Source organism: Nelumbo nucifera, chromosome 8 (genome assembly GCF_055504915.1).
Source record: "Nelumbo nucifera cultivar China Antique chromosome 8, China Antique-T2T, whole genome shotgun sequence".
Lineage (NCBI taxonomy): Eukaryota > Viridiplantae > Streptophyta > Magnoliopsida > Proteales > Nelumbonaceae > Nelumbo > Nelumbo nucifera.
In genome coordinates, this window is record NC_142656.1 from 1,636,602 (window position 1) to 1,663,411 (window position 26,810).

At 36.0% G+C, this 26,810-nt stretch overlaps 2 protein-coding genes across 3 annotated transcripts; both read right to left on the minus strand.

Moving 5' to 3' along the window:
* Positions 1–4,654: 4,654 nt before the first annotated feature.
* On the minus strand, positions 4,655–7,318 carry LOC104600505 (protein TIFY 10B). Of its 2 annotated transcripts, none has more exons than XM_010263476.3 (5): positions 6,934–7,318; positions 6,141–6,330; positions 5,571–5,851; positions 5,403–5,460; positions 4,655–5,210 (listed from the first exon to the last, which is right to left on the minus strand). In XM_010263476.3, exons 1-5 carry the CDS (start codon positions 7,106–7,108, stop codon positions 5,057–5,059), a joined length of 858 nt encoding a protein of 285 aa, XP_010261778.1. In that variant the 5' UTR covers positions 7,109–7,318; the 3' UTR covers positions 4,655–5,056. The 2 variants fall into 2 exon arrangements, with proteins under 2 accessions (XP_010261778.1, XP_088749730.1); XM_088893604.1 differs by having other exon boundaries at positions 5,571–5,866; positions 6,934–7,245.
* An 8,663-nt stretch (positions 7,319–15,981) lies between these two features.
* Positions 15,982–22,937, minus strand: LOC104600506 (putative polygalacturonase). Its single transcript, XM_010263477.3, has 5 exons — positions 22,222–22,937; positions 21,537–21,657; positions 18,943–19,191; positions 16,866–17,019; positions 15,982–16,777 (listed from the first exon to the last, which is right to left on the minus strand). The coding sequence occupies exons 1-5, from the start codon at positions 22,612–22,614 to the stop codon at positions 16,252–16,254; spliced, it is 1,443 nt and encodes a 480-aa protein (XP_010261779.1). The 5' UTR covers positions 22,615–22,937; the 3' UTR covers positions 15,982–16,251.
* Positions 22,938–26,810: the final 3,873 nt, after the last annotated feature.

Sequence of the window (26,810 nt, forward strand, 5' to 3'; positions counted from 1 at the left end):
TTTTTCTATATGATAACAAAAAACTGATAAAAACAGAAGATGCGTGCATGGAAAGACTTGAAAATATCACAAATGTTAAATTTTAGGAAGCTTCAAATGAAGTTTTGTGGTCATTCTGTGTGATAAACAACCTCTAAATGTATTTTTAAGAGCATGATACATCAAACCATTTTCCAAACGGTCTTTGTCTTTAAAAACAAGAATTTAAAAGCTTAATACGTCTTTTGACCATATGAGCTGTTGGAAGATCTTTCTAAAAACACTTGCCAAATGACATCTTAATTTGCAACTGGTTTTTGAGTTCAGATTCAATCCTCACAAAATTGTGACCACATCGTGCTTACACTCTTTTGCAGCCGTGCATGAGGAACATCTCTCCATAAATGAAAAAAATAAGTAAAAAAAGATGTTCCAAATGCAGGGCTGTAAAGTGTTGTGAGGATGGTGTGAGAACAAATTTTATAAGGATTGAATCCGGTCTCCTGGTTTTGATCAACTTTCAAATTTTTTAGGCAAATTGACTACATAGGAGGAGTAACTCTCCCTATAAATGAGAAAAAAAAAGTAAAGAGCTGTTCCACTGAGAGATATAAGTGTTACAAGGATGGTGTAAGAACAAATTTTGTGACGACCAAATCCGGTCTCCTGATTTTGATCCACTTTAATTTTTTTTAGGGAAAATCTATGATGCGGAAAAGATATGGTATGTGAAAAGTTTTGACCAATCAAAACCTACCCATGAATTTTGATAAATAACACCTGATTGGCTACCACGTTTATGATTCTAGTTGATTGATAAAAAAATTATCAGATATCATATCTTTTCCATATGATAATCGAACCCTTTTTTTAATACAAATAGGCTACATAGAAACTCTCCCCAAACTCCAAAACCCAATCCCAAGTCTTCTTAGACATTAGAGACTTACCAACTAGCTGGCACCTTAATTCAACTTTGACATCCCTTACTAATAATTTTACTTTAGTTACCATCTTGTATTGTATAGAGATGTTGATTCAAATATTAAGACTTGACCTTTATATATTATAACTCCTAGGCTCAGTTTGGAAGGAGTATAAATACAAATATGTAGAATACAAAATCTTGTATTTTGTATGTATTTATACTGTACATATTTGTATTTGTAGTCTTTCCAAAACTGAGCCTTAATCCCCCAGCTCTCTCGCCACTAGGGCTGTAAATCGGGTTGTTTGACTTAAAAAATTTCTACTAGATTAGATTCAAGTTAAAAATTTGGATAGATTGAAAATCTGACAAATTAGCAAGTTGCACTCTAGTCTCGGACATGATGTATTGGTGGGGTCGGTCTTTGGGGATGGAGATCTATCCAAACTAGTAGTGATAATGGACAAGGCCGGGTACAGGCCCAAGCTGGGTTTTTGGGCCTATGACTTATTTTGGGCACCGGGTTTGGGCCTGAATACAAAACTGAGGCTCAAGTTTGGAATTTCAAAGCCAAGTTGAAAATAATCAGTGTAATTTGATTGCGCATCGTTTGTATAAGTAAAAATGTTGTTATATGTTGTTCCACATACATATAGGGGGCATTATTTATTGCAATTGTAAAATCTTAGGCTGATAATTAGGGGTGTCAATTAGGCTGGATTAGATGGACTGGGTCTAATCCAATCCGATGAATATTTTGGACCAGTTTGGAGCGGTCCAATTCAATGTCTGAATCATTCAATATATTTAAATTGATTTTAATTTAGATTGGTTCCAACACTGAAGCTTCATCATTGACACCTGTATTTTTATTATCTTCGATCAATGGACCAGATTTTGGTTCAATCCAACCCAATCCAATAAATACTTTGGTCCATTAAGTCTGAACTGGTCAAATTCAATGTCTTATTGGTCCATCTAATCCATCCAAATTGATTTTGATTTGGACAGATTCAACCCAAAACCAGTCCAAGAGATGCCAACTGATAAGTGTGAGAATATAGACTTGGACCCAAAAGTTAGTCCAAGAGATGCCAATCCATCCGATTTGACTATGTCAATTTGGTTGCCGAAACAACCAACAACTGAATTGAACCAATCCTTGAACGTTTTTAATTTCAACTAAATTAATAGTCTAATTTCTAATAAATAATAATAGTTTAATATCTAATAGTTGTTGAAAATTTATAGCAAAAGTGCACAATCATTGAAAATAAATTTACAATGAAAATATAATAGATATCTAATAAAAATAGAATAATTACAAAAATACAACAAATATTGAAAATATATTAAAGTAGTCAATAAATAGTGTAATCTCAAAAAATAGCTTAATCTCTAATAAATATTAATCTATAAATTATAAAAATATATAATTACTAAAAATAAATTTATAACAAAAATATAATAAATACGATAAATTAAATTTCGAAATTTAAATAATAGTTGTTTAATCTCCAATAATAATTGACAAATTTCTTGTAAATAAAAAAACAAAAATAGATTTATAAATAATTATTGAAAACATAGTTATAAAAAAAATACAATAAATAATGTCTGAAAATAAAATAATATTAATTTTAGTATATATAAATAGATAATGAATATACACTACTATTGAAAAATTATTACTAAAAAGTATTAATTTTTTGAAAGTTATTTTCTATAATTATTAATTGATATAAGTGAAATTAGTTATTTACAATATTACTTAGTTATTTAAACAATATTGCTATTTAAAATTTTAAAATATTAATTCTTTATGGAATTTAATAATCTGTAAAATTATAATTAGTACTATTATTACATAATTCATTATTAATTTTGTAAAATATTAAATTATTATTAATACGAATATTATGAAATATATTATAATTATTTTTCTATTTTTAAGAAATTTCTTAAATTTATTACATAATTTTGTTATTTTAACTATTTAAAATCTAGTCATGTTAAATATTTTGTTATTTAAATATTTAAATAACATGTAAAATATTTAAAAATTTTCATTATTTGAATTTTATTTATTTTAATGTTATTACGTGATATGAAATATTTTTTATAATTATGTATCTATTTTAATGTTTTGTTATTTAAGATATTTATTTATTGAAATATTTAAATAATGCTTTATTTTTAATGTTAAATTTTTATTATTTGAATAACATTTAAATTGAATAATTATAAGATTATAATTTATATTGTTGCTACATAATTTAATGATGAATTTTGTAAAAATATAGAATTATCAATAATATGAATAATATTAAATCCATTATAATTAATTTTGTGTTTTGAATAAATACGTATATAATTTTGTTAAAATATTTAAATAATTTTGAAAATTTTTAATTGAAACTTTCTTTAGATAGATATAGATAAAAAGTGGGGAAGATGATAAATTGAAATTAGAGATAGTTTAGGAGAGAATCTCTCTACTAAATCAGAGATAATTTAAGAGATAAATAGAAGTTTGAAATAATTTAGGAGATAAATAGGAATTAGAGAAAATTTAGGAGAAAGTGGGGGAAGTGGTGCCACTTGACTAAACATTAGAAAAGAAAATTCCCCTTTATAATTTTCTAGTTTTTTGATATTTTTTTTAATTCCATATAATTACCCATTAAGCCAAGCCGATAATATCCCAAAATCCAATAATATCGGGTTTTGGGCTATTGAAGTTCTTTCTTTTATCAAAATTGGAATCTATGGCAGCCCATGCATATTTCAAAATTTAATAATTTTGTATTTAAAAATTTATGGCATTTGATAACTGTGAAAGGCCTCTAACCGCGTTTTCTGCTTGGCCAATGACTAAACGTTTCAAATCTTAATTATTTGCTCAGGCGTAGTGTTTAGATAATGTCGTCCCAAACCTGGTCAAAGTTTAGAAAGCAAGTTTTTAAAACTGTAGACACCGTCTAAATTTCACCAAATTCCACCTAAGTGTCTCATTCATCTTGTATAAGAGGAGTCGTACCACATCCTTGAATCTCTTCTAAAATCTTAATTATCTTGTGATCAACTACGAAATCATTTACCACATGTAGGACATTTTTACCACTTCATCAATGAAATAAGTCTTTTATAATAATAATAATAATAATAATAATAATAATAATGAATTAATGAGAAGAAGAAGAAGTGACCCAAGATATGACCTTATACATATCCCTATATATTTGATTAAGCTTAGGTGGGAATAAGTGGTAAACCTACTAATCTTGAATGGGTTCTACGATGGTTTTAGGTTGAGGTTAAACTATGCCAAATTAAACCCATTGACGTAGTACCCTTGAAACATTTGTAAATACAATCTTTCCAATTTAATATAATAGTGTAAGAATATATATTAATTATATATTATATATAAAATATCATATATTATACACCTTATTTAGATTTAACTTTTATCATCTAAATGAAAATCAAGGCAAATATCCACTTTATATCCTATATGTCTCCAAACTACTCAAATCACTCACATGGCATGCTGAAGTGGGGCATTTATATTGATCAAACAACTATTAACATAGTTATCAAATATAATTAATCCGCACTCCCTGAAGCAAATTCCCCTTTGAGGTGGCAACTTGTAAATGAAAAATACCTTAATTTAATTATTTATGCAATTTATGGCAGTAAAGAATTATAAGCAACGAATAAAGGCATCAATGTCAAGCACTATTGATGAAACCATGAAACATTTCAAGTTTCAATACCACGTTTTTATTTCCACTGTATTGGATTTGAGATGGGAGAATTGAATACAAGAGATGGAATAATGGTGGGTGAGAGAGCGGGACTCACGCTCCAACCAATAATATAATTTAATATTGAGATAATAGCATATAAGAGCACCTTTTGGGATTTAGTATTAATAATAATATTTTAAAATTTTCAAAAATAAGTTAACTTTTTAAAAATAATATCAATAAGCCATTTCTTCCTCAGCGTCGCTGTCCGCCGTCGCCCGCTACCACCCGCCACCGCTGCCCGGCGGCGGTTAAAACACTATGTCGCCGGCCGAACCCAGCCCGAGACCCGAGTAGCAATAGTCGGCCGATGAGTCAATAAGGCTAAAAGTCCTTACGATAATTGGAATCCCAATTGCTGCGAATAATGTGAAGCCAAGCCGAGCCATGTCTTGCTTTCAATCGGTTTGGATCTGAAAGGAGTTTCTCTCTCACCCGCCGGTGTGGAACTGGAATAGCCTACCGAGTAGGGTGCTTTTGAACTAATCCTGTAAATTTTTGGGCAGAAAAAGAAGGGTGAGTTTTCTTTTTTATGAATGAAGGACAAAACAAAACATACGATTTGATCAATGGACATGGACTCTTCAAAAGAAGCAAAACCAGAAAACAGATGTCCAACAGGTCGTAGCTAGAAATGGTTTAATTTAAAGCCCAGTTGAGTTTGCACGAGCATTAATTACCTGTCTTTTCTCTTTTCCAGGAACCGGCGAAGCGAAACTTTCCTTGCAATTGGCAGATCTGAAGCGTGAAAAAAAAAATAAACGAATAAATAATCTGAAGAGCTTCAAGATCAGAAATTTAAAGGGGAAGCGTGCAGGAAGAAAAGAGCAACGGATCCCGATATATACCTGAAACACTGGTTTGAGCAGATGGATGGAGTCTCTCTTCGGTTGAATTGTTGTTGCTTGAGATAGGAGGGAAATTCGAAGCGGAAGATGCAAGTATACCGAAATTTTGTTGCTCGTTGCCGGAGGTAGAAGTGAAGCTACCGGAATTCTGGGTACTGCTTCTACTAGCTAGAAGCATGATTTCCCTTGCCTTGTCTGCCGGGAAATCATCAAAAACATGTACTTTTCCAGCGTAAAATATCGTCATCTGGGCTGTCTGGGGCTCCTTTATCGCCGGTGCCCTGATTTCACAATCACTAATTAATTTAGATAATTAAAATCAAAGAAAGAACAAAATTCAATTGGCTCTCAACTTAGACCTTTTTCTGCAGACGTGCATGGCATTTGGCATCATTTTTTTTTAATCTATCCCTTGATTATTTTAATTTGTTCAAACATACCGATAGTACCGAATCGTCCTTTAGTTCTTTATTCGTTAATTTTATTATCATCAACAAAATTCAGAAAGAAACCGAGGCACCATGTATGTTTTGCTTACTAGAGAAATAAAAAGCAGAAAAGGAAAAGCACCTGAAATCGGCTGTCTTCGTTACGTTTTTCGTGGGATTGGATGGCCCAAAACCAGCATGTTGAGGAAATAAATCCATGGACTTCACGTTTCGAGATGATGCATTTTGCTCTGTAGACGATGACGTTCCCATGCTCGGTAAAAAAGTCATAATCGTAGTCGATGTTGATTGGGAAGGAGTTTCGGGTTTTCCTGTTGTCAAGATGAAGTTTGATTATTATATTCCGTTTCAGAGAAAAGAAGAAGAAGAAGAAGAAGAAGAAGAAGAAGAAGAGGAAAAACAAGGAAATCTAGAGAGGGAGATGTTTAAGGCATTTTGGAAGAAATTCTAAATAGAGGAATAATTTATTTAGCGGCAAAACTTAGGAGCCCAATCTGATAAAGAAAACAATTGTCAACGAAGAAAAACGTAATAATCAACAATTATCTCTACTCACGAGTCTGAAAGAAAATCACAACTCACAAATGTGGAGGAAAAACATAAAAAACAATGTCTAGAAAAAAGCAATTTATGGAATAACCAGGAGAAAACTGTAAATTAAATCCATGTTTAAAGTAGAAGATGCAGATCTAGTTTACAACTCTATAATCAACACGATTTACCAATAGATTCAACTGTGAAATATCAGGAAAAGGAAGACGAAGAAATGGTCACAGGGAGTAAGAGATCAATTAATTGTGACAAGAAGGAGCACCGATCGATGGTTGTCAAATATTTCAAAGAAATCTTCTGAGGACAACTGCCTATTCCAGGTGAAATAGAGGAGATAGAGAATACGAAAACCATCATCATACCTTTCCCTTGAAGACTGCAATTCATGCCAAGGCTCAGATCTCCAAAATTGCCTTTCTCTTTAAGGTACTGGCTCAAGAGAGAACAGGTTTGGGAGAAGTTGGACTTCTCTGGCGTTTTGACAGTCTTCCCGCCGGGAAACCTGCGAGTTTCTGACGAATCCGCAGAGCTGGACATGTTTCTCGATCAAATCCAAGAAAAAACGAAATTGACGGAGAGAGAGTCAGAGTGATGGAAATTGTTGATTTTTGCTGCTTGTTGTGTGCAGAAGTGAGAGAATGAATTTATGGGACTCCTCTGCTTTGGTTGATAGCTCACATTCAACGGATCTCGGTCATTCCAACTAATTAATCTATTGTAGAATCCATTTTCATACACGTGTTTTTTGAGGTGGAAGAAGTAATCTGTGTCTGCTGTCTGCAAAAAAACACGAGCTGAAATTAGCTGGAAACAGGCATTAAATTGGAAAAGGACCTACTCCCTTTCGGTGTTGTACTGCTCATTGCTAATTTGCTACAGCTACAAGCCACATGGCACCCAACATGACCATATATTTCCTATTTGGTTCAAAGCAGGATCGTCACCGTCACCATCAGGATCAGGATACTTCCAGGTTCGAGCATGGGTTGGGCCCCCCATACACAGCAAAGTTAATTTGGTTGGATCATGTGCCCAATCCAATACATTGGATATGGGCCATATGGCTTCAGCTTCATTAGACGATGAGAGCAAACTTGTTCATGGGCCGGACCGGGCTTTCTAAGGCCCGAGCTCGAGCCCGGTTCGACCATTGGGTTTATAAATTGGGCCTGAACCCGACTCTCATAAAAAGTTAAAGCCTAGGCCTGGGCCTGAGCCCGAAATTTAGCCTATACTGTTATTACTGCTGAATAGAGAGAAAGAGAAAAAGAAATTATAAAGAAAAGGATAAATATTATATTATTTATAAAATAATAATATAATCAGACTTACTGTATTAGACCCACAAACCTAATTACATGACCAGACCTGACCAAATTGCGGACCGAGCCGAACCAAACCATTGGGCTACCTGCCCCATAAACAGGTCTAGGTCTAGATGAGAGTGAATCTCTCACCAGACTGGCGTTTTTGCAAGTTGGCGTTAACGGCGTCTGTTTTGTCGTTAGTTACGGTTTGGTTGTTTATGTGCCGACTGCCGACTTGCGGCCAGCCACGGAAAGGTCGAAAAGGATGAGTCACCTACACCTACACGCCAAACAATAACGCACGAGGCTTCGCAAGTCGCAACCACACACCATTTCGATTGGACAATAGTGGACAAGATGTGATGCGAGTCCTCTAATAACTCGAGATATGCTACCCACGTCCATACCCATAAAGTACCATCATCATTATAAGAGATATTCGTGATGTATAGTTATTGTAAGTAAAAATGTAAAAATTAAGGTAGGGTATATTAACTTTTATCAATATTTTTTTTTAATCCGATTCAGAGAGATCAATTTAAAACCCGACTATCTTCTAAACCATGATCTGACTTGATATAATCTCTGAAAGAATATATCAAAAAACCATCCACACGATACATATTCATACTTTGAATCTTGAATCTTGGTAGGAATAGATAGCAGATCCGAACTCCTCTCTAATTGGCCAACAATAGATTAACTTTTCAAAATTGGCCCTTAAACAATCAACACGTTGAGGAATGAGGGTAAAATATTGAGCACGTGCTGCACTTCCAATCGCGATCGCTTCCGCTGAATTCTGTTGAGTCTTTCGGCCATAAAAAATCTAGGGTAGCCAACCGGTTGAAAGTTGGAATTTGGAAACTCGTGACGCCAACAGTTGGAATTGGTGGGTGGTTCCATTTTTTTAGAATCCAAAAACTCTCTGTATATAAAAATACAAAATCCTCCCCCCGCCCATGCTATACGTATTTGAGGGTGGAAGTAAATTGATATGTGAAACGAGTCCTGAATCCATTTTTAATTTATTATTGTTTTCAATTATATATACATAATAAATTAGTAAAATAATATAAACAAAATTCAAATTTTTGTCATTTAATTAAAGCATATAAGAAATATATAAATTATTTATTATTTATATAAAATTTAAAGTATTAGTAATTTCAACACTTAATACATATAATTTAAATGATTTTTAACAATGTCAATTTTAATCTCAAAACCCATTTTTCAAAAAAAAGAAAAAAAACCGCCCCGACAATCCATTGGTAGGATAGAAATTGCCATAAGGCATGACTAATGACTCCATCCACAAGCTACATTAAGAAGCTAGAAAGGAGACGTGGGGGAGTATCCTTCGGGGGCTGGGGAAGATCATTTTCCACGTGATTTTGATGGCCAGTTTCTCTTTTCCCTTTTCTTACTTCTGGATGGTCCTTATTTGTTCTAGCTTTACTTTTTTAGTCTACATTATTATTATGGTTTATATCATTAAAAACCCTTTTTAAATTAAAAGTGAAGACAATAAAAAAACCTTTAGTGCTTTTCCGGATAATAAAGTATTTTCCCACTTTATCCATCAGCAACGTGATACGCGTTTCTACAATTCTGATGCTCAACAAAGAAACAACCTCTGATCTTGACAAAATTACACGGAGCCACCACCAAGCACCTAGAGGTTGTAGTGGGTGTGCAACTTTGGTTAATTTGGCTTGGGTTGAGGCTAGTTATACTCGGCAAAAAAGTTGCTCCAACAGCAAATCCGATCTAATAATCCATTATGAAAAAACAGGGTTAGGGTTTCATATTTAGTGATCTGACCGTGAGAATGACTCAACCCGACTTGAAAAAATTTGGTTGGGTTGGGTCCTGTATCAACTCGTTGATTTGATTGTCAGGTCTAATTGGGACTATTTATGTATTATTAAAAATTTCTACTCTTTAATCTTTACTATTTAGTCTTTACATTTTATCATTTAGTCTTTGAATTGTTGAATGTTCCAATTTTTTATTTTATTTTTAGAATTTTAATGTTAATTTCTTTAATTTTGTTTTTTTTTCTAGATTTTTCTTTATTTTTTTATTTTGAATTATTTTTAGGGATGACCCAAATTGACCCATGGGTCAACCCTAACCCAAACAGTTAGGGTTAGGGTCTAGCATTCGATGACTAACCCAAAAGCCATCCTGACCCAAAATCAACCCGAATTACATTGACCCAACATGAACTCGACCCATCCAACCCAATTGCCAGGTTTAAGGCTAGCCACTAAAAAAAGGCATATGATCAAATCCACGAGAAGGCTCTCTATGGTTTGGTTAGTGGATTCTATACTTAAACTTATTAGAAGGTCTCGATTCTCAATTAGCAAATTTTGTTGACCTTTGAGAACTTATCTCATAACCATATTGAGATTTAATTTCATTAGAGATTAGACTTTAGGGGTTTGGATCATTGATTAAATGTTAGGAAATGGGGTCAAGAAAATTTGGAGGAGAAGCTATAAGGTATATATAAAGATATTGTCTTTAAAACATCATTTGTCCCCACTTATTTTTACTAAGTTTAATGTTGGATTACTGACAAATTCGTTCCCAATATACAGTAGAGCCTTTGAGTGAGAAACTACAACTAGCAAAATTAAAGAATCTCTAAAAAAACCTTCTATGAGATAGTAATAGATTAGACTAAGTTGTATGGAATAGGTTTTGGGGATTAAAAAAACATATCTAAAACATGAGTGTGGAAGAGATGCAATATGTTAAGATGGATGAATGCAAAAACCTATAAAGTATAAGATCATAAATGAAATTATTTGAAGAAACTTAAGAATAGCTCTAATAGGTTATAAAATGAGAAAAAATAAATATAAAAAGATTGATCACATGCATATAAGATGATCAATAGCACCCATAAAAGATAAGTGATTTTTTTTTTTTTTTTTTTTTTACAAGTTGAAGAGACTTGAGGGCACCTCCAGTCATATTTTTCCATGCCATGTGGAAGCTTTTAATTATTTCAAATTCATGGGAGTTGGAGTTACCCTTAACCATTCTCAAACTTATTATATATATATATATATATATATATATATTGTGTATAGTCTAGTCTTTTGGGTTACACAAGTTGAAGGATTAGCATGCCGCCTTCTTCTTCTTCTTTCCATTTAATTCACCCCTGTTTCCTATAATTTCATTTAATTATTGCAATGCCACTACCTACCATTAGACTATATCGAGCACCACCTAATACTGCAATGCCACCACTGCTATCGACAACCACACCCTCTTACAACAAACTCCTTTCCATTGTCTCTCCTATCTTCCACTTTCTCTCTCAATAGTACATGCTCGTAGGATTTGCACAGAAGAATTGGATTGGGATACTATCTTTAAGAAAAAATTTTAAGTCATTATGCTATAATCCAATCTTTGTTTATAAGTCCTTTATAACTCTCATTTTTTCCAATGTAGGAATCTACATTCCAACAAGTAAATGTCTTAAACAATGGTCTTAGTCATTGTCCTTGTCAATCATCAAAGCTAGCACATTCATTGAATTTAGTTTAACGTATCAGTTGAGAAATTATAAGCAAGTCTTTAGGTGATCCACTGATACAATATTTATTAGTTGATATGTTGCAAAACTTTAATACTTAAGACAAATTTCTTAAACTATCCCTAATCATACTGATTAGTTAATTGACTAACTATAGTTTAACTATTATCTTACGATACTCTTACTGTTTTGAACAATTACCATAGCTGTTAAATCATAAAGGTATGGAAATATCCATTTTATCCTTAGCTAATTTTCTCTCTCCCTCTCTCTTCCTCTTTGAATCGGGTTGAAATGACCTTGCCGGGGAACTATTCATCTTCTTCAATGCTTTGACAGTAATGGAACGGGCTCCTTTATACCTTACAAGAAAGACAGATTGTCTTTACCCAATCTTAGATAAGCATAGATGTCATCATCAAATCACAAATCTTTGATTTTTGCTAACGAGTTGTAGATCTTCAAGTTGCATATCCCTCGAGAGGGCTTTCAGTTGTCGCCGGAGCAGCTTCTCTATTTTCTGTTGTCGTCGGAGCAAAGGGAAATGCCACACAGGTTTTCATTTTCTGCTGTCGCCAAGGAAACACCATCGGCAGCCTCTCTGTATCTACTGTCAGATACATGAGAAGGGATAGAGAGAGAATGAGGGGGAGAGGAAAAATGGAATCGGGAGAAAGAGAGGGAGAGGAAGAAAAAATAAAAGAAAAACAAGGAGGAGCTTCTGATGAGTTTGAATCCGCTATTGCATGAGTTGCAGTGGTGATGATGAAACAGGGGAAGGGAACGAGAGAGAGGGAAGAAGAAGGAAGAAGGAGAGGGAGAGGGTGAGGGAAGGGGGGGGGGGGGGGGCGGGGGGGAGAGAGAGAGAGGCAGAAGTGGAGGGGGGTTATCGCTGCCGCTAGTTCATAGTCACAAGGATGTTCACAGTCGGGGATTATCGCCGATTGCCTTCACCATTCTTCACCAACCATGAAGACCAGATTGTCCTCACCGTCATTCTTCACCGACCACGATGACGAACAGATTGGTTCACCGCCGTTCTTCACTGCTGTTCTGGAACGAGGACGTGATGTTCGTCGTCCCCGAGCTATTGGAAGAAGACCACGAGGTCTAGGTCGCAGACACCGTGAACCTGCTCTTTAGTCACCAACAACCTTCCCCCACTTGCGGCGACGACGAAACTGGTCTAGTCCACCTCGTTCAGAAACGGCGCCGATCCAGCTATTATCAAAGACCTATCTAATACCGACATCGACATTGGCGCAACGAACAACGAGATACCCCTGTTGGCCTCTGACCCTAACTTTAGGAAGGAGTGGATCTGTTGTTGGAATCTCATTGCCTGCTAAGAGGTCGAATTTCTCCCATCTGAAACTCGACCCTATTCCTAGATGGTGGAAAGGTGTACGTGAGGCTGGAGTTCAGTTAATGGAATCTCGGATTGTATTGAAACATTAACGACTCGTTACTTTAGGGGCAGAAAAAGTCAATTGTTCGAAAATTAAGGATACTCTAAACAATATATAAATAATATAAGTATATTTTGTCAATTAATTAAACTGTAAAGATAGTTTAAAAAAAATTCTATAATCCTTACAATCATTCACAACTTCGTAGGGATTCCTTGAGCTAAAACAATCCAGCGAATGCAAATTCAGAACGTGAACAAATGATATAAGCACCAATGATTGGATATAACATTTAATATAATCGAATGGAATGTAGTTGAGATAAGGCTTATACGATGATGGCGAAAAAACAAGGATTATGATAATTATGATTTGATAGCGGGTGAGTAGACTGATTTGGACAAGGTATGTCATATGGGCAGTTTAGAACCAATTGTACGATAGATCTAAGATCTGTGTGGATTCTCCATTTCTAAGGTTAATTCAAGAATTTGGATTTCGTCCTAACAAAATACCGTCCTTACACTCAAGGTTCTATATACTCATTAAGCATGTTCATGGGGTGGTCCATGTAAGAAGTCCGAACCACCTGCCAACATGATCCGACACCCCACATCTCTTATATAGCGGGTCTCATTTTTGTGGTGGTACCTGTCTATCCCAATTCCGAATTCCCATTACAAATGTAATGGGGGAATTCCCAATCCATAGTTAAAATTAGAGGTCTTCAGGGTTTGGTTTAGTGAGGTTTGAAGAAGATCTCAGATTAAACTAGTGAAATATAGTTTGAGAGATTTTTAAATCTAATCAAATCGTTTTGGTATAACCAAACTAAATCAAATCAAATTGTTTTAATTCATTTTGGTGCGATTTCTAATATGGTTTAGGGACTTTGGATTATTTTATAATTTTTTTAGATTTAATCCAATTAGAAAGCTCAAATAACTCCCTAAAAAATTAAAATTTGAAATTTTTATTTATTATTTTATTATAAAATAAAAAAGTTCATTATATATTTATAATTTTATGCATTCTATTTAGATATATTATATATCATATATTCATATAAAATTTTAGTTTATGATTTAATTAGGTTTATAAAATTTAATAAATCAAACCAAAACTATAAACTGCAATTTAAAAAATTCTCAAACCGAACTAAATCGTTTAATAATATAAACCAAACCATAAATCCAATTTGAATCGATTTATTTTTGCGATTTAAACCGTATAATGAACACCGCTAGTTGAAATCCCAATTCAAGTTTTGAGGTGATATTTTAGCTGATTAAAGAATTATTGACACGAAATCGATTTTTGCAATTATGGGGAAAAGGGAGGTTATCATATCAATGGTAGGTGGCACCAAATACCAAAAACAAAAAAAGCTTGAAGCTGATACAATGTTCAATGGTCGCACGTGCTACAAATTACATACCAGCAGCGGGCCAACTGTAGAGATGTGGTGGATACAGTGAATCGGTGCCGCGCTATTGGTGAACACGATTACATGAACTTACCAACTACCGACCAGCTGGCCAGCGGCCGTGTGCATTGTATCTCACAAGTCACCCTCACCGCTAAAACTTGAAGTTGTGTTTGATTTGAAGGATGGTTTTCAAAATCAAATCGGAACGGTCAGATCGGAAAAACTGGAAGCGGTTACCTGTTTGGTTCCGTTTTTCCTTAAAATCATTGATTTTGGTTGATAAATCGTTGAATCGGCTGGTTAATTGTTTGAACTGTTTTAACGGTTTTTACGTTTTTTAATTTTTTATTTTTATCAAAACGGGCCGATCATTCGGGTCGACCCCGGTAACCAAACTCCTGACCGATTCGGTCACCAAGTCAGTTTTAAAAATCATGATTTAAAAGAAAAAAATAGAGAAAAAAGGGAAAGTTAAGAAAATCTTTACAAACCTTATATAGATTTTTGTACCTTTCCCTTCTTTTTTCTACCTTTTCCTTCAAAACAAACATAGCCTAAAAGTTCCACATTTATTATTTATTTAAAATTACGATATTACCTTCTAATTTTATTACTTTATTATTAATAGAAAAATTACATATAGCAACTTATAGCCCCTCATAACCTTGTAGTGTAGGAGTCAACTTTGTTAGTGGTAAATTAAACAATTAGAAATGGCAAATCCTCCTAGCATATAAAAACCCCCTTGTATATATCTCAAAACTTATAGTGGGATAGATTTTGAGAATTTAGAGCCTAAACCCTTCTAGCATATAAAAAATGCAAAACACTCCCCGATGCTATCCTTTTCACATTCAAGTAGGGTAGGTTGGGCTTAAAACATACATTTAATTTCTTATTATATATAAATAAAAAATAAATAAAATAACACAACAATCAAGAAAAAATTTAATAATTTGATTAAAACATATATATTATCAATTATCTTTTATATAACATTTAAAATATTATTAAATTTAACACTAATGCATAAATTTTATATGGTTTTCAACAAATATGAGCTGAGAAGAAGGTTGAATTTAGGCATTTAACATAATACCATATCCTACGCAAACATGTTCCGGTTTTAGAATCTCAAAACCCACAATGGTGCAAAAATTTCCATCCCTAATAAAAAAACTGGCAACCAAAAGTTAGGAGGTCCTTGTCGTAAATAATAGTTGAAGGGGATTATGTATCATTAACCCCTTCCTAAAAGTAGGGTAGTTTTACCAATTGATGGTGACTGAATTGATAGAAATCTATGACTCAGTCATATGAGAAAAAATGGAATTAAATTCACTGCTATCAAGGTTTTTTCTTTTTTGGTATTTGATTACTCACCTTTGCCCTGTAGGGCTATAATTCAAATTCTCATGTCATAATACAGCACTTTTAACCATATTAATAAATCTTCTCGACAGCGGGACTCAAATTTGCATTCAATTTGAGGTACCCAGTTTACATGCCAACCGAGCCAGCACTCAGTTGGCACTGCCATCAGGTCGAAAATGTATTGGATAGCACCCTGTAATTTATCTTAAAAAATCTTTATGTATTTATATATGAAATTATATTTTATTGACAAAAATCTGAAATATTTACCACTAATTTACACGTGGAAACAAATGGAGCCACAAAAATGGAGGATACGGATGTGCTCGAGAGTATAGTGTATTCTTTTAAATTTTAATTACTATAGAGAGAAAAGGAAAGGAAAGAAAAGAGGAAAGTTGCAAACTTGTTTTTGATGCGACAACGGCGTCTTCGTCTTTGGTAATCTTATATGAACAAAATTGAACTTTATGGCCTATATACAAATCCCAAAGAACAGAGCAGAGGAAAAGATGATGAAGGCATGAAGAGAGAGGGCGAGGAAAAGAACGTACCAGATAAATCTGGTGTCCCCTCTCATGATCTGATCTGATGCCTCAGAAATCATAATCAATGTCTGTCATGTTATGCGACACAGACTTCTTAACAAGTTGGCCATGCTCGTCAAAGAGATCCAGGTTCTCGCATGGAGCGGGGAAGATGGTCCCTATCACACGACCCTCAACGAATGCGCACTGGAAGATATGCTTCTTTTTGTATGTAATCCCCACTGACATGTCCCTGAACGTTACATTCCGCACCGGGATCTCATCGCTGCCATGCATTCTTACCGGCACACGGACTCCCTGGCCATGAATCCCGGTGAAGCTTATGTCCTGCAGTATTGGTAGTGCCTTAGGGTCATACTCCCCGTCAGGGTGCTCGTTGTAGTCTGTTTTCACGACGATCCCCACCCGGACATCGTCGAATGTCAGATTACGGTAGTTTATGTCACGAACATATCCACCTCTCCCAGGGCTGGTTTTGATCCGGATAGCCCTTCTCGAGTTCCACACGTAGATGTTCTCCACTGTAACATTCGATACTCCTCCTGACATCTCACTGCCTATCGATACTCCAGCACTGTAGGTCAAAGACCAGAACAGACTCATTCTTCTTAAGTCTTGACTGATCGAACATGTATGTGGAAGAATTAATTCAGAATTCTCACCTGACCATTGATCGAACAACAAGGTTTCGGATAAGAATGTTGCGGGATGGCCGGCCGTACTTAATTCCGTATTGATCCCACCCACTCTTTATTGCAATCGCATCATCTCCCACGCTTATGTAGGAGTCCTCTATCACAACATTCTCACACGAATCTGTGTAAAGTGTAAACCAAAATAGGTGTTCATTTCATTCCCTCCGCCTCACAAATTCTGCATTCCATAGTGGTCAAATGGGTGACGGTATCTGCTCCTCACAAATGGGCGCCTCACTGATACATCCACCGTGCATTGAGAACATCTCCCGTGAATAATAATTAATAAGTACGGGAGATGTTCTCAAAGCATGATTGAATGTGTGTGTGAGGTGCGAGGTGTGAGGAATTTTCGATTTGGATAGGGGTGCTAATCGACTGAATCCGTATCTTTCTCGGATTTGGATAACCCTCTATTGAATTTTCTATTGGATCGGATTCATTCAAATCACCCCTATTCGATTCAAATCTTTATTTACATTTATATATATTGTATTTTTTGTAATTTTTTATAAAAAGGCATGTATGTATTAATATATATATATATATATATATATATATATGATGAAAATAGTTGAAAAAATACTTATACTTTTTGTTTTTCTTTATACGAATAATAGCATATAAGAACAACTTTTGGGCCCTAATATCAATTAAGGCCAAAAATACTATTCATCATCTTCTTCTTGCAATGTATTCACTAGTGCCGCCGCCCACCGTCGCCTTTGTCTCCACCCACCTCTGGCAATGTTGTTAGAGGCAGAGGCGAAGATGGGCAAAAGTTAGGAATGGCAACGGGGCGGGTTCGGGGGAGGGACTACGTTCCCCATCCTCGACCCCAATCCCCAAATCATCCCCCATCCCTGTCCCCGATCCCCGATGGGGAAAAGAATCCCCTCCATCCCCGACTCAAACAAGGAATTCATCCACGTTGGAGACCCGAATCCCTGATGAACTGGAGACTGAGTTTGAGTCTCTTAGAAACTGAGAATGAGAGAGAGAGAGGACTGTTGCGAGAGCTGAGGTCGACGATGAGAGAGAATCTGAAGGGCGAGGCGAGGATGACGGTTGTCGGCGATGATGAAAAGGTTGAAGAAAGATTAAAGAACCGAAACTCTTCTTTGAGTATCTCTTCTTTGTCCTTTGTCGAGACTCGAGTAACCCTGTCCTCTATCCGATGTCCGACAGTGACGGGCGAGTGGCGATAGTTAGCGATGGCGGTTAGCATTCGACGAATCTGTGACAAAGACGAATTGACGAAGGAAGAGAAACCTAGGGTTCTATCGAAGACGAAGACGAAGACAAACTAGCAAGCCTTTTACTGTTTAAGTGTTTTTTAAGTTTTAATCTTTTAAAAAATGAATAATAATTATTATAGTATATAATATAATATATTATATTATATAGTATATAATTATATATATTAATCAGGGACGAGTCGGGGCGGGGATTGCATTTCCCATCCTCGTCCCCATCCCCAACCTGATGGGGTCGGGGAGCCAGGGAAAATTGCCATCCCAAGCAAAGGTGGCGGCGTTGGCCAGACCACCAGCGCCGCCGCCGCCACCTTTGCCTCCGGCCACCTCCGACAACATTCCCAAAGGCATAGGCGGCGGTGGGCAGCAGAGGACAGCGGCAGCGGACGGCGGCACTGGTGAACAAATTGCAAGAAGAAGAAGATGAATAGTATTCATGCTCTTAATTGATAATATTTTTTAAAAGTTAACCTATTTTTAAAAATTTTTAAAAAATATTAGTTTTATTACTATTAGGGCCCAAAAAGTTGCCCTTATATGCTATTAACCCTTCTTTATATAAACTTTTATATTTCTTAATAATTATTATTTTTTTATAATTCAAATAAGATCGAATCTGATTCAGATATCCGACATCCTTAACAGGTTCATATCCGATCGAATCTTCATATTGAATCGTATCTCAGATATATAAGATCATATCAAATTTAAATATATGCTAATTGGAATCCGATCTAATCCGTTTAAATACCGAAGTAAATAGCATGAAAAAGAAATAGAATGCTTACCAGGATCTATACCATCAGTATTTGGGGCCTCGAAGATGGGGGCCAAGATGGTAACGTTTTTTATAGTTACATTCTGACAGTCGAAGGGATGGAGTGTCCAGAAAGGAGAATCACGCAAAGTAATGTTGGAGATGTGGATGTCCTTTGACCACATGATCTGTACAAGTGGTCCTCTGGTGTGGTTGAGAAGCTTTCTCCGGAATTTCACCCACCACGTCTGACCTTGTCCATTTATGGTGCCATTGTGCCCTGTTGTGAACACACATCAAACCGGTCTGCAGTTAACCTTTATTTGTACCAACATAAGTGCTAAGTGCTAACAACCTCCAATCATCATCATCTTAAAAAAGGAGATTGAAAAGTTCATTAATAACCAAACAAATAAGAGATAGCTTTCCCCATACCCACCCTCGACAAGGTAAACGACATACTCCCACCAAAGCAAAGAGCGACTTGACTTCCACCTCACCCCAACTGCACCACTCTTTTCCCTCCCTTCCCCCTCCTTCAGCTCTTTCCCTTATTGTACTAGTTATTAGCATGGTTCAAAGTATCGATACCATATGCCCGATATAGGGCATGTCGTTCCGAAACATTCTCCAATTTTTTTAATAATAAAAAATATCTTATAAGTTTCCCAAAAAACTAAATTAAAAAAAAAGTATGTATCTGCAGTTTCTAAGTACTGACACGGTATGATCAAAACTCGTATCGTACCGATACTTTGAACCTTGGTTATTAGTATTTTTACAATTTTTTCTCATAGTTTTTTCACGCTTAGGTGGTGTTTGATTTTATGACCATTTATTTAAAAAATGGTACTAGTTCATTGCCATATCAGTATTTATTCCAAATATTATTTGGCAAGAAATTTATTAGATAAATGTTTGTATTAGTTTATGTGAGAACCAATTATCAAAAGACACATCATTTTTAATGTTTCTCACAATACCCAGCAGTTTATTATTATTCAACTTATGTTGTAACTAATGTGTCTAATGGCACCTAGTTGTAAAACAACAGCAATAAACGTTGAACTTCATTTTTCAAGACAAATCCCACGCAAAACTTTTCTTCAATAAATGGCTACTTTACCAAACAACCTCTTAGAATCTTCCAATTTTTCCCATTGAATTATTCGTTGTGAGGTTTATACACAAAAATGTTCCCTACCACTTGCCAAACATAAACAAACCCAAGAACCCCAAAGGATTTGGGGGTGATGACCCAGGCAACAAGTCAAAGTAATAATAATAATAATAATAAAGGTTTAAAAAACTGACTTGGAAACGGAACCGTTCTGGCCACCGGTTTCCGAATTAGCGGTTCGCTCGTCTGGGTCAAATGGTTTGAATGGTTTGAACATTTTACCCATTATATTGGAATATTAGGGTAAGATGCATATAATTATAACTATATATGAGAAAATAAGGTTTGAATGAGAGAAATTTGAGAAAACTGTCGGCTAAAAGAGTTTGAAAGAAGAAGAGGAGGAGGACTTGCAGGTTGCAACGACAAAGATGACGGCAACTTATAGTGGCAACAGTGATAGCGACGGCGATGGTGGCAAACTAGCGATGAAAATAGATTTGAGATTTCTTAGTCTTAAATCTCACTCTCTCTCGTTGTCTCACACATCTCAAATCTCTCACCATTTCACGCGAGAGAGACAGATCTAAGATTTCTTAGTTTTTAAAACTTTGCTGCAAACCGTTCTCTGGGTCGAACAGTTCAATGGTCAAGGTTTGGGGTAAAAGGTCAACTGAATAGTTTCCAGTCCGAATGGTCTAACCATCTGGGTCACCGACGGTTTGAAAACATTGATAATAATAATAATAATAATAATAAACATTTTCGGAAACTCACCCAGCACCCATGCTCATCAAGGCAAACACCTACTACCACCAAAGAACATCCCCAGTGAGCATTGTACCCCTCATCCTCTAAGCCATTGATTACACCTCCATCCTTCACGCTTTCTCCCTCTCTCTTACCCTTGATGCATTGGAGCTTACTCTTGCTGCTTTTCTTCTGGTAGAGTGGTAGTTATTTTACTTCAGACTCCGCCAAATTTTCTCATTCAAATCTTTAGTCCGGGGAAATATCCTCCGTACTTGGCTACTTTTCAACACCATCTCTGCCATGTTCGACTCTTCCCAGTCCTTTTCTTCCTACCTCAATGAAGCTTCCAATAACTCCTTCATTACCTTCAATAAGGAAAACCTAAGCATCTCGCTTAAGTCCATCATTCCATCACTAAAATTAAAAAATAGCAGAGCCAGAATTACACTACCACGAGAAGGTCCAAAACCAAACCCAGGAAATCTGTTGTGAGAACTGAGAACATTCAATTAATTTCATCATCTACTTAATGATAAAAAATGGGGGAAAGAAAACTCAAGATTGGATGACCTGCAAATTTACTCTGAAATTTATGTTAAAGACCCAAAAGCTTAGAAAAGTCATCCATCCAATAATTAATGCCAAGATAGTAAACCAACTCCACACTTCAAAGTATAGATTTCATGCAAGTCCAAGGCTTCAAGAAAAAACAATGAAGGAATTGATACAAGTCAAGGAGTACCATATCTGACCTGTTATAACAACATCCTGGAGATGTTGACCATGGATAAGACTACCATATCGGGGTCCAGGATGCTCCCTTCCGTTTCCATATGATGGCACCGGGGGCATCAGTGGCCAATACTTCTCATCCTGTAAACGTCGTGTTAATAGAATTAATGATTCCTGAATAAACAATAATATGGTATACTTAAAGACTTGGAGTCCAAGACATCACAATCTTTCTTTCATATTACTACAATCCACCCGACCAAAACCAACTAATTTAAGCTGTGAAATGAATATGACAAGCAGGATTCTAGGCCTCATAGGGGGGGGGGGGGGGGGGGGGGTTGGAGAGCGTTTGGCTATGAATATCCTGGCTTATCTTATTTTGTAGCAGGATTTTCACAAACCCAACTTATTGATTTCCACAAAAAAATATATATATATATACATTACAGGGAAGCTCTTGTTCTTTTTTCTTTTTCGTTGTAAATCTGGTTTATGCCTCAATGTCAATGGTAAATTTTTCCAAAACTCCAACGTTTTATTTATATTACAGAGGAGAACAGAACAGAATATATAGAGAATATTGCATACCTCTAATTTCAGTCCGAAATAGAGATGAAACAAGAAACTTTAAGCGATTTCAGTTCTCAAAAATTCAACGGATATGAAAAAGAAGACAAGGGAAAAGAAATAGGAAGTACTCACCTGAATTCCAAGTATAACAGCATCTTCAGCGAGAAACAGAGTCAAGTGACTAGTGAGATTGAAAGGCGCCGTGAGCCAACGTCCGGCCGGCACGTTAAGCTGTCCACCACCTCTGTTTGCATATTTTGTAATCGCGGCGATAGCCCTCTCGAAGGCCTCCGTGTTCAGAGTCACACCATCCCCAACACCACCGAAATCCGTCAGGTTGAATGCAACCGGCCGCATCTGAGGTAGTGGCCCGACCGAGGTGCGTCCAAAGATCCGGAACCCATCAATGGCATACCGTTGCCACAAAAATACTGTGCCAACGCCAACAATCCATAGAATCGCAATCCATAGCTTGAAGTCGAGTTTCTGGTGGTTAAACCGCCCAAATGTGAAGCTTTCTACCATGATCAGATACAACTATATCTTGTATCAAACCGTCAGAGTTGGAAGAGAAACAACTGAAAAACTGCTCTTTTTATGGCAGTTTTTTGATCTTTTTCTTAATGTAACCAAGGCATCTTAACGAGGGAGAAACGAATCTGAAGCAACTACAGGTAAGAAATTAGATGGTTACGTAGTTTGAAAATTAATAACCAAGAAAGAAATCTGGGCTTCGGAGGCTTGGAATTCCGGCCACTTTTAAGGGTTATAAGGTCGGAGTTCTGTCTGCATCAAGACTGCTTCAACGAGATGGAGTACAATGGAAGGGAAGATGCATTCACGAAAATAATAGGATTGGAATTGGAAGTAGATAGATAAGTGGAGAAAAAACTATCTTCTTTTAGAAGTTATCAGATACCATCATACGAAGAAGAACTGAAGAAGAATAGTCCTACGGAACTGCCCTTTCCTACTTGCTGTGAGTACCGGCTCGCCCTACAGACGTGGTTGGACCAATGAGCCATGAGTGGGTTATAAAAATGAAGCATCAAACTGTGGAAGAACCCCCATAAATTCCAGTTCCAGACTTCCAGTAATCCAGTTCCGTATTCATCCTAATCCAGCTAACCCCCATCAACCAAACCATGTTATTGTCTGAACCTTTGGAAGATTCAAAATGCAAACCAAACGTTACTTTCGTAGGTCGTTTGACTCTCAAATCTCAAGTAGTAATAAACATTTCATTTCAGGTAGCAGTCCAAAACCTCCTTATAGTTAGGGCATTGATTAATTGTTAGGTGAACGGTTCAACCTTACCCACCTCTGGTGGTGATGGGTGTAGGCCAGTATATGCACCTGCTCCAGCAATCCAACTAAGATACTGCCTCTTTCCTTGCATCTGAAGCACCTAGCCACCAACCTTTGTATTCAGTCAGCAATTGATTTCACCACAGCCCATCTCTTCTCTCTCTCTCCTAATCCAGCCAAGCCCAGAATTTTTTTGAGCTAGGGCCAAAGTTTTGTGTGACAGACCAGGCCATCAAATATGATACCCGAAAAAACAGTATTCAGGGTTTTGATTATCTTTCCAGCAGCGTAGATTTTACCAATAAAATATTATCAACCTATTAGGTTTTTAGTATATACTATATAGTAATTTCTTTTTCAATCCAAATATTTTAATCCTTAAATCTATTCTTCTTTAATTGCAAAAGTGGTTGCCCAAATATTTTAATTTCTAAATCTAGTCGTATAGAAGCTCAATAAAAGATCTAAATGTCTTTTAGTCTTTTTACCCTTTTATTCACAATATAATGTATTTGGAGGATAATTTTATGATGCCAAAAAGACATGATACCGGTTTGGTTACTACTTTTATGAATACCGGTTGATTGATTATTATTTCCGGCATTAGAATTGAACCCGTATTCAAAAACCAAAGACTTGGAACAAAGTTCGGCCTTGCCCCAAGCTTATATTTCAGGCTCGGGTAGGGCTGTTCATGGGTCGGTTTAGATTGGTTTATTGAGGTTTTTTTAATCGATCCGATTTAGTCGGGTTATCTGAGATAGAAAGTTAGAAACAGAAACCGAGTCAGGTTGGGTCGGTTTCGGTTCTAAGTTCATCCATGTCCCCCATGGCTCATGTGCTTGAAATTTGTATATTTCAATAAACTTTATAAGTTTTAATCTAAGTAAAAAAGGACACCTAATTCTAATTGTAATTGCCTAACCGGTTGCCTATTTAGTGTAAAAAACTATAGAAACTAGGATAATTTGATTCTTTTCTTTAAACTTTTCCAAAAAAATTCCTTGCCTAGTTGTCTTACAATACTTGCCATTAATGTTATTCCTAAGTAGAAGACTAGGTTAGGTTGTAATTAGGAATTAGGATAGAGACAAATTAGTTAAGTAGGAACTAAGTCGGTTCGGTTTGGGTCGGTTTCGGTTTTCACATAAGAAAACCAAAAGCGACCCAAACCATCGGTTTATGAATTTGTACAACCCGAAACTGACCGGTGCTGATGAAAACCCGGCCAACTCAGGTTGGGTCAGTCCAAATTGATCGGTTTTGTCGAGTTGGGCCTTCTTATGAACAGCCCTAAGCTCGGGGTCGTGATTGGAATAAACCAGGGCTTGAATTAAAGCATAGGTGCTAAGCTTGACTCATGATCACTCTGATTTACAGGTGCTATTCAGGTTGGCTTAAGTTAGCGGTTTGTGTTTAGGTTAGGCCAATTCAAAATTTGGCAAAAGCCCAATTCAAGCCCACCCAAGTGAAACCCCTAATGGGGGGTGATCATGGGTAGGGCTAGGCTAGGATGGACCTGAGGTAGTGCCTACATCTTAATATATATAAAATATGCATATAAAATTATTTTATATATTATATAATAAAAATATTACATATAATATATTATATGTCATTTATAATATAACATAATATAACATATATTTATATATATTTATATATATATATATATATATGTATACAATATGTATAAAATACATATATTTAAATATATATGGATTAAGCCATGCTTATAGTTTTAGGTCCAAACCTGGCCCGGAAATTTTACGGGCCTGAACACAAAATATAGGCCCAAGCCCAGAATTTTCGGGCTGGATGAAAAGATCACCCCTAACCCCTACCCTACTCCCTCCACCCCATGCACATTGTACCTCCCCATTAACTTTTTCACCCCTTAATACGTTAAGTTCTTATTCCATCCTTTCTTTAGTTTTATTTCACAATCCTTTAGGCTATGTTTAGTTTGAAGGAAAGGGTAGGGAAAGGTAGGAAATCCTATACAGGATATGTAAAGTTTTTCGTACTTTTCCTTTTCTTTTCCTATTTTTTTTCTTCAAACCAAACATAGCCTTAGTAATATAGTGAACCATACACCATACAACCCAATAAACCGATTAGTGGCAAAAAATACTCATATAACATCCAAAACTTTTCAAAAAGTGCCATTGTACTTCTTCAAGTCATTGGTTGAAAACAGGTTCAACCCGAGTCCGGATTAGGTAGACACGTCATTGTAAGAACATTAAATAAACACATTGTCCCTTGAAATACCTCTAATCTACCCTTAAAAAAAATTAAAAACAACTTTTAACAACTGTAAGAATATTTATAAAGTACTCACTGAATGTACTTCCTATATTATGGCTAGTGGATCTGATCTAATACCTTGTAGTTTTTTTGGTCGAAGGGGGGGTGAAAGTTATTACAAGTTATTTATCGTTTCACTTGTTTCCCTTTTGTTTGTGTGTGATTACCATTGCTACTATTATTTATGCTTTTCATTTGCTTCTTGTTCCTGTTGTTTTGATAAGTAGATTTATAAGCATTAGGTTAGATGCTAGCTTAACAAAAAAACAATATTTCGTTAGATGCAATGAAAACAACATTTCGTTAAGGAACATATGGACCACAATGGCATATTGGCCAAGTGGCCAAGTTTGAACCCCCTTAATTTCAAGGAGTTTTATCTACCCAAAAAATATAGAAAAAAAATTGAAGGAGTTTGGTATATGCGTAGAGGATTTTCAGATGGCTTAAATAACGACAATTATAGAACTTTTTTTTTATCTACTTGTTTATTTGACATATAATGAATCTTTATTTTTTCTAATGGAAGGGCAAAAGCTACTGTGCATATAAATTATATTGTCAAGCAAAAAACGTGAATCATTGATGATGATATAGTGCTCCTTGCGGGTGGACTGTTTGGACGTCGGATTGAGTAGGTTGCTTGGTTGAGCTACAAGAGAGAAGTGATCAGAGTGTTTGGGTTGTTTGACCTAGGATAGGCCTTCTGATGCTTAAGTTAGTGAGCTGGTATTTGATTGCAAGAGAACAAGAGATATAGAGTGCTTAGAGAACTAAATTACACATACTTTGTGAGGTTGGAGGTGAAGTCTTTATATAGGTGAGTTGTTCTAAGCCTCACGAAATGCATTCGGAATCTCTAGTCTATCTGGTTCGGAGGTGGTTTCACGCCTAGAGGTGGACTCTGCATAAATGGGCAACGTTTATCCAATCCCACCCGAAGCGAGTGGGGCGATAAGCAGCTCTTCCGACGTGGCATCGTATTCCTAGGGAATTCGGAAGCGATAGCCTGCTTAAGGGGGAGGTCGCTCAACATGTCGGACAGGTTGTTAATCGGAGTCGAGTCAAATCAGTGGAATCAGGTCGCCTCTTACACCGACCTA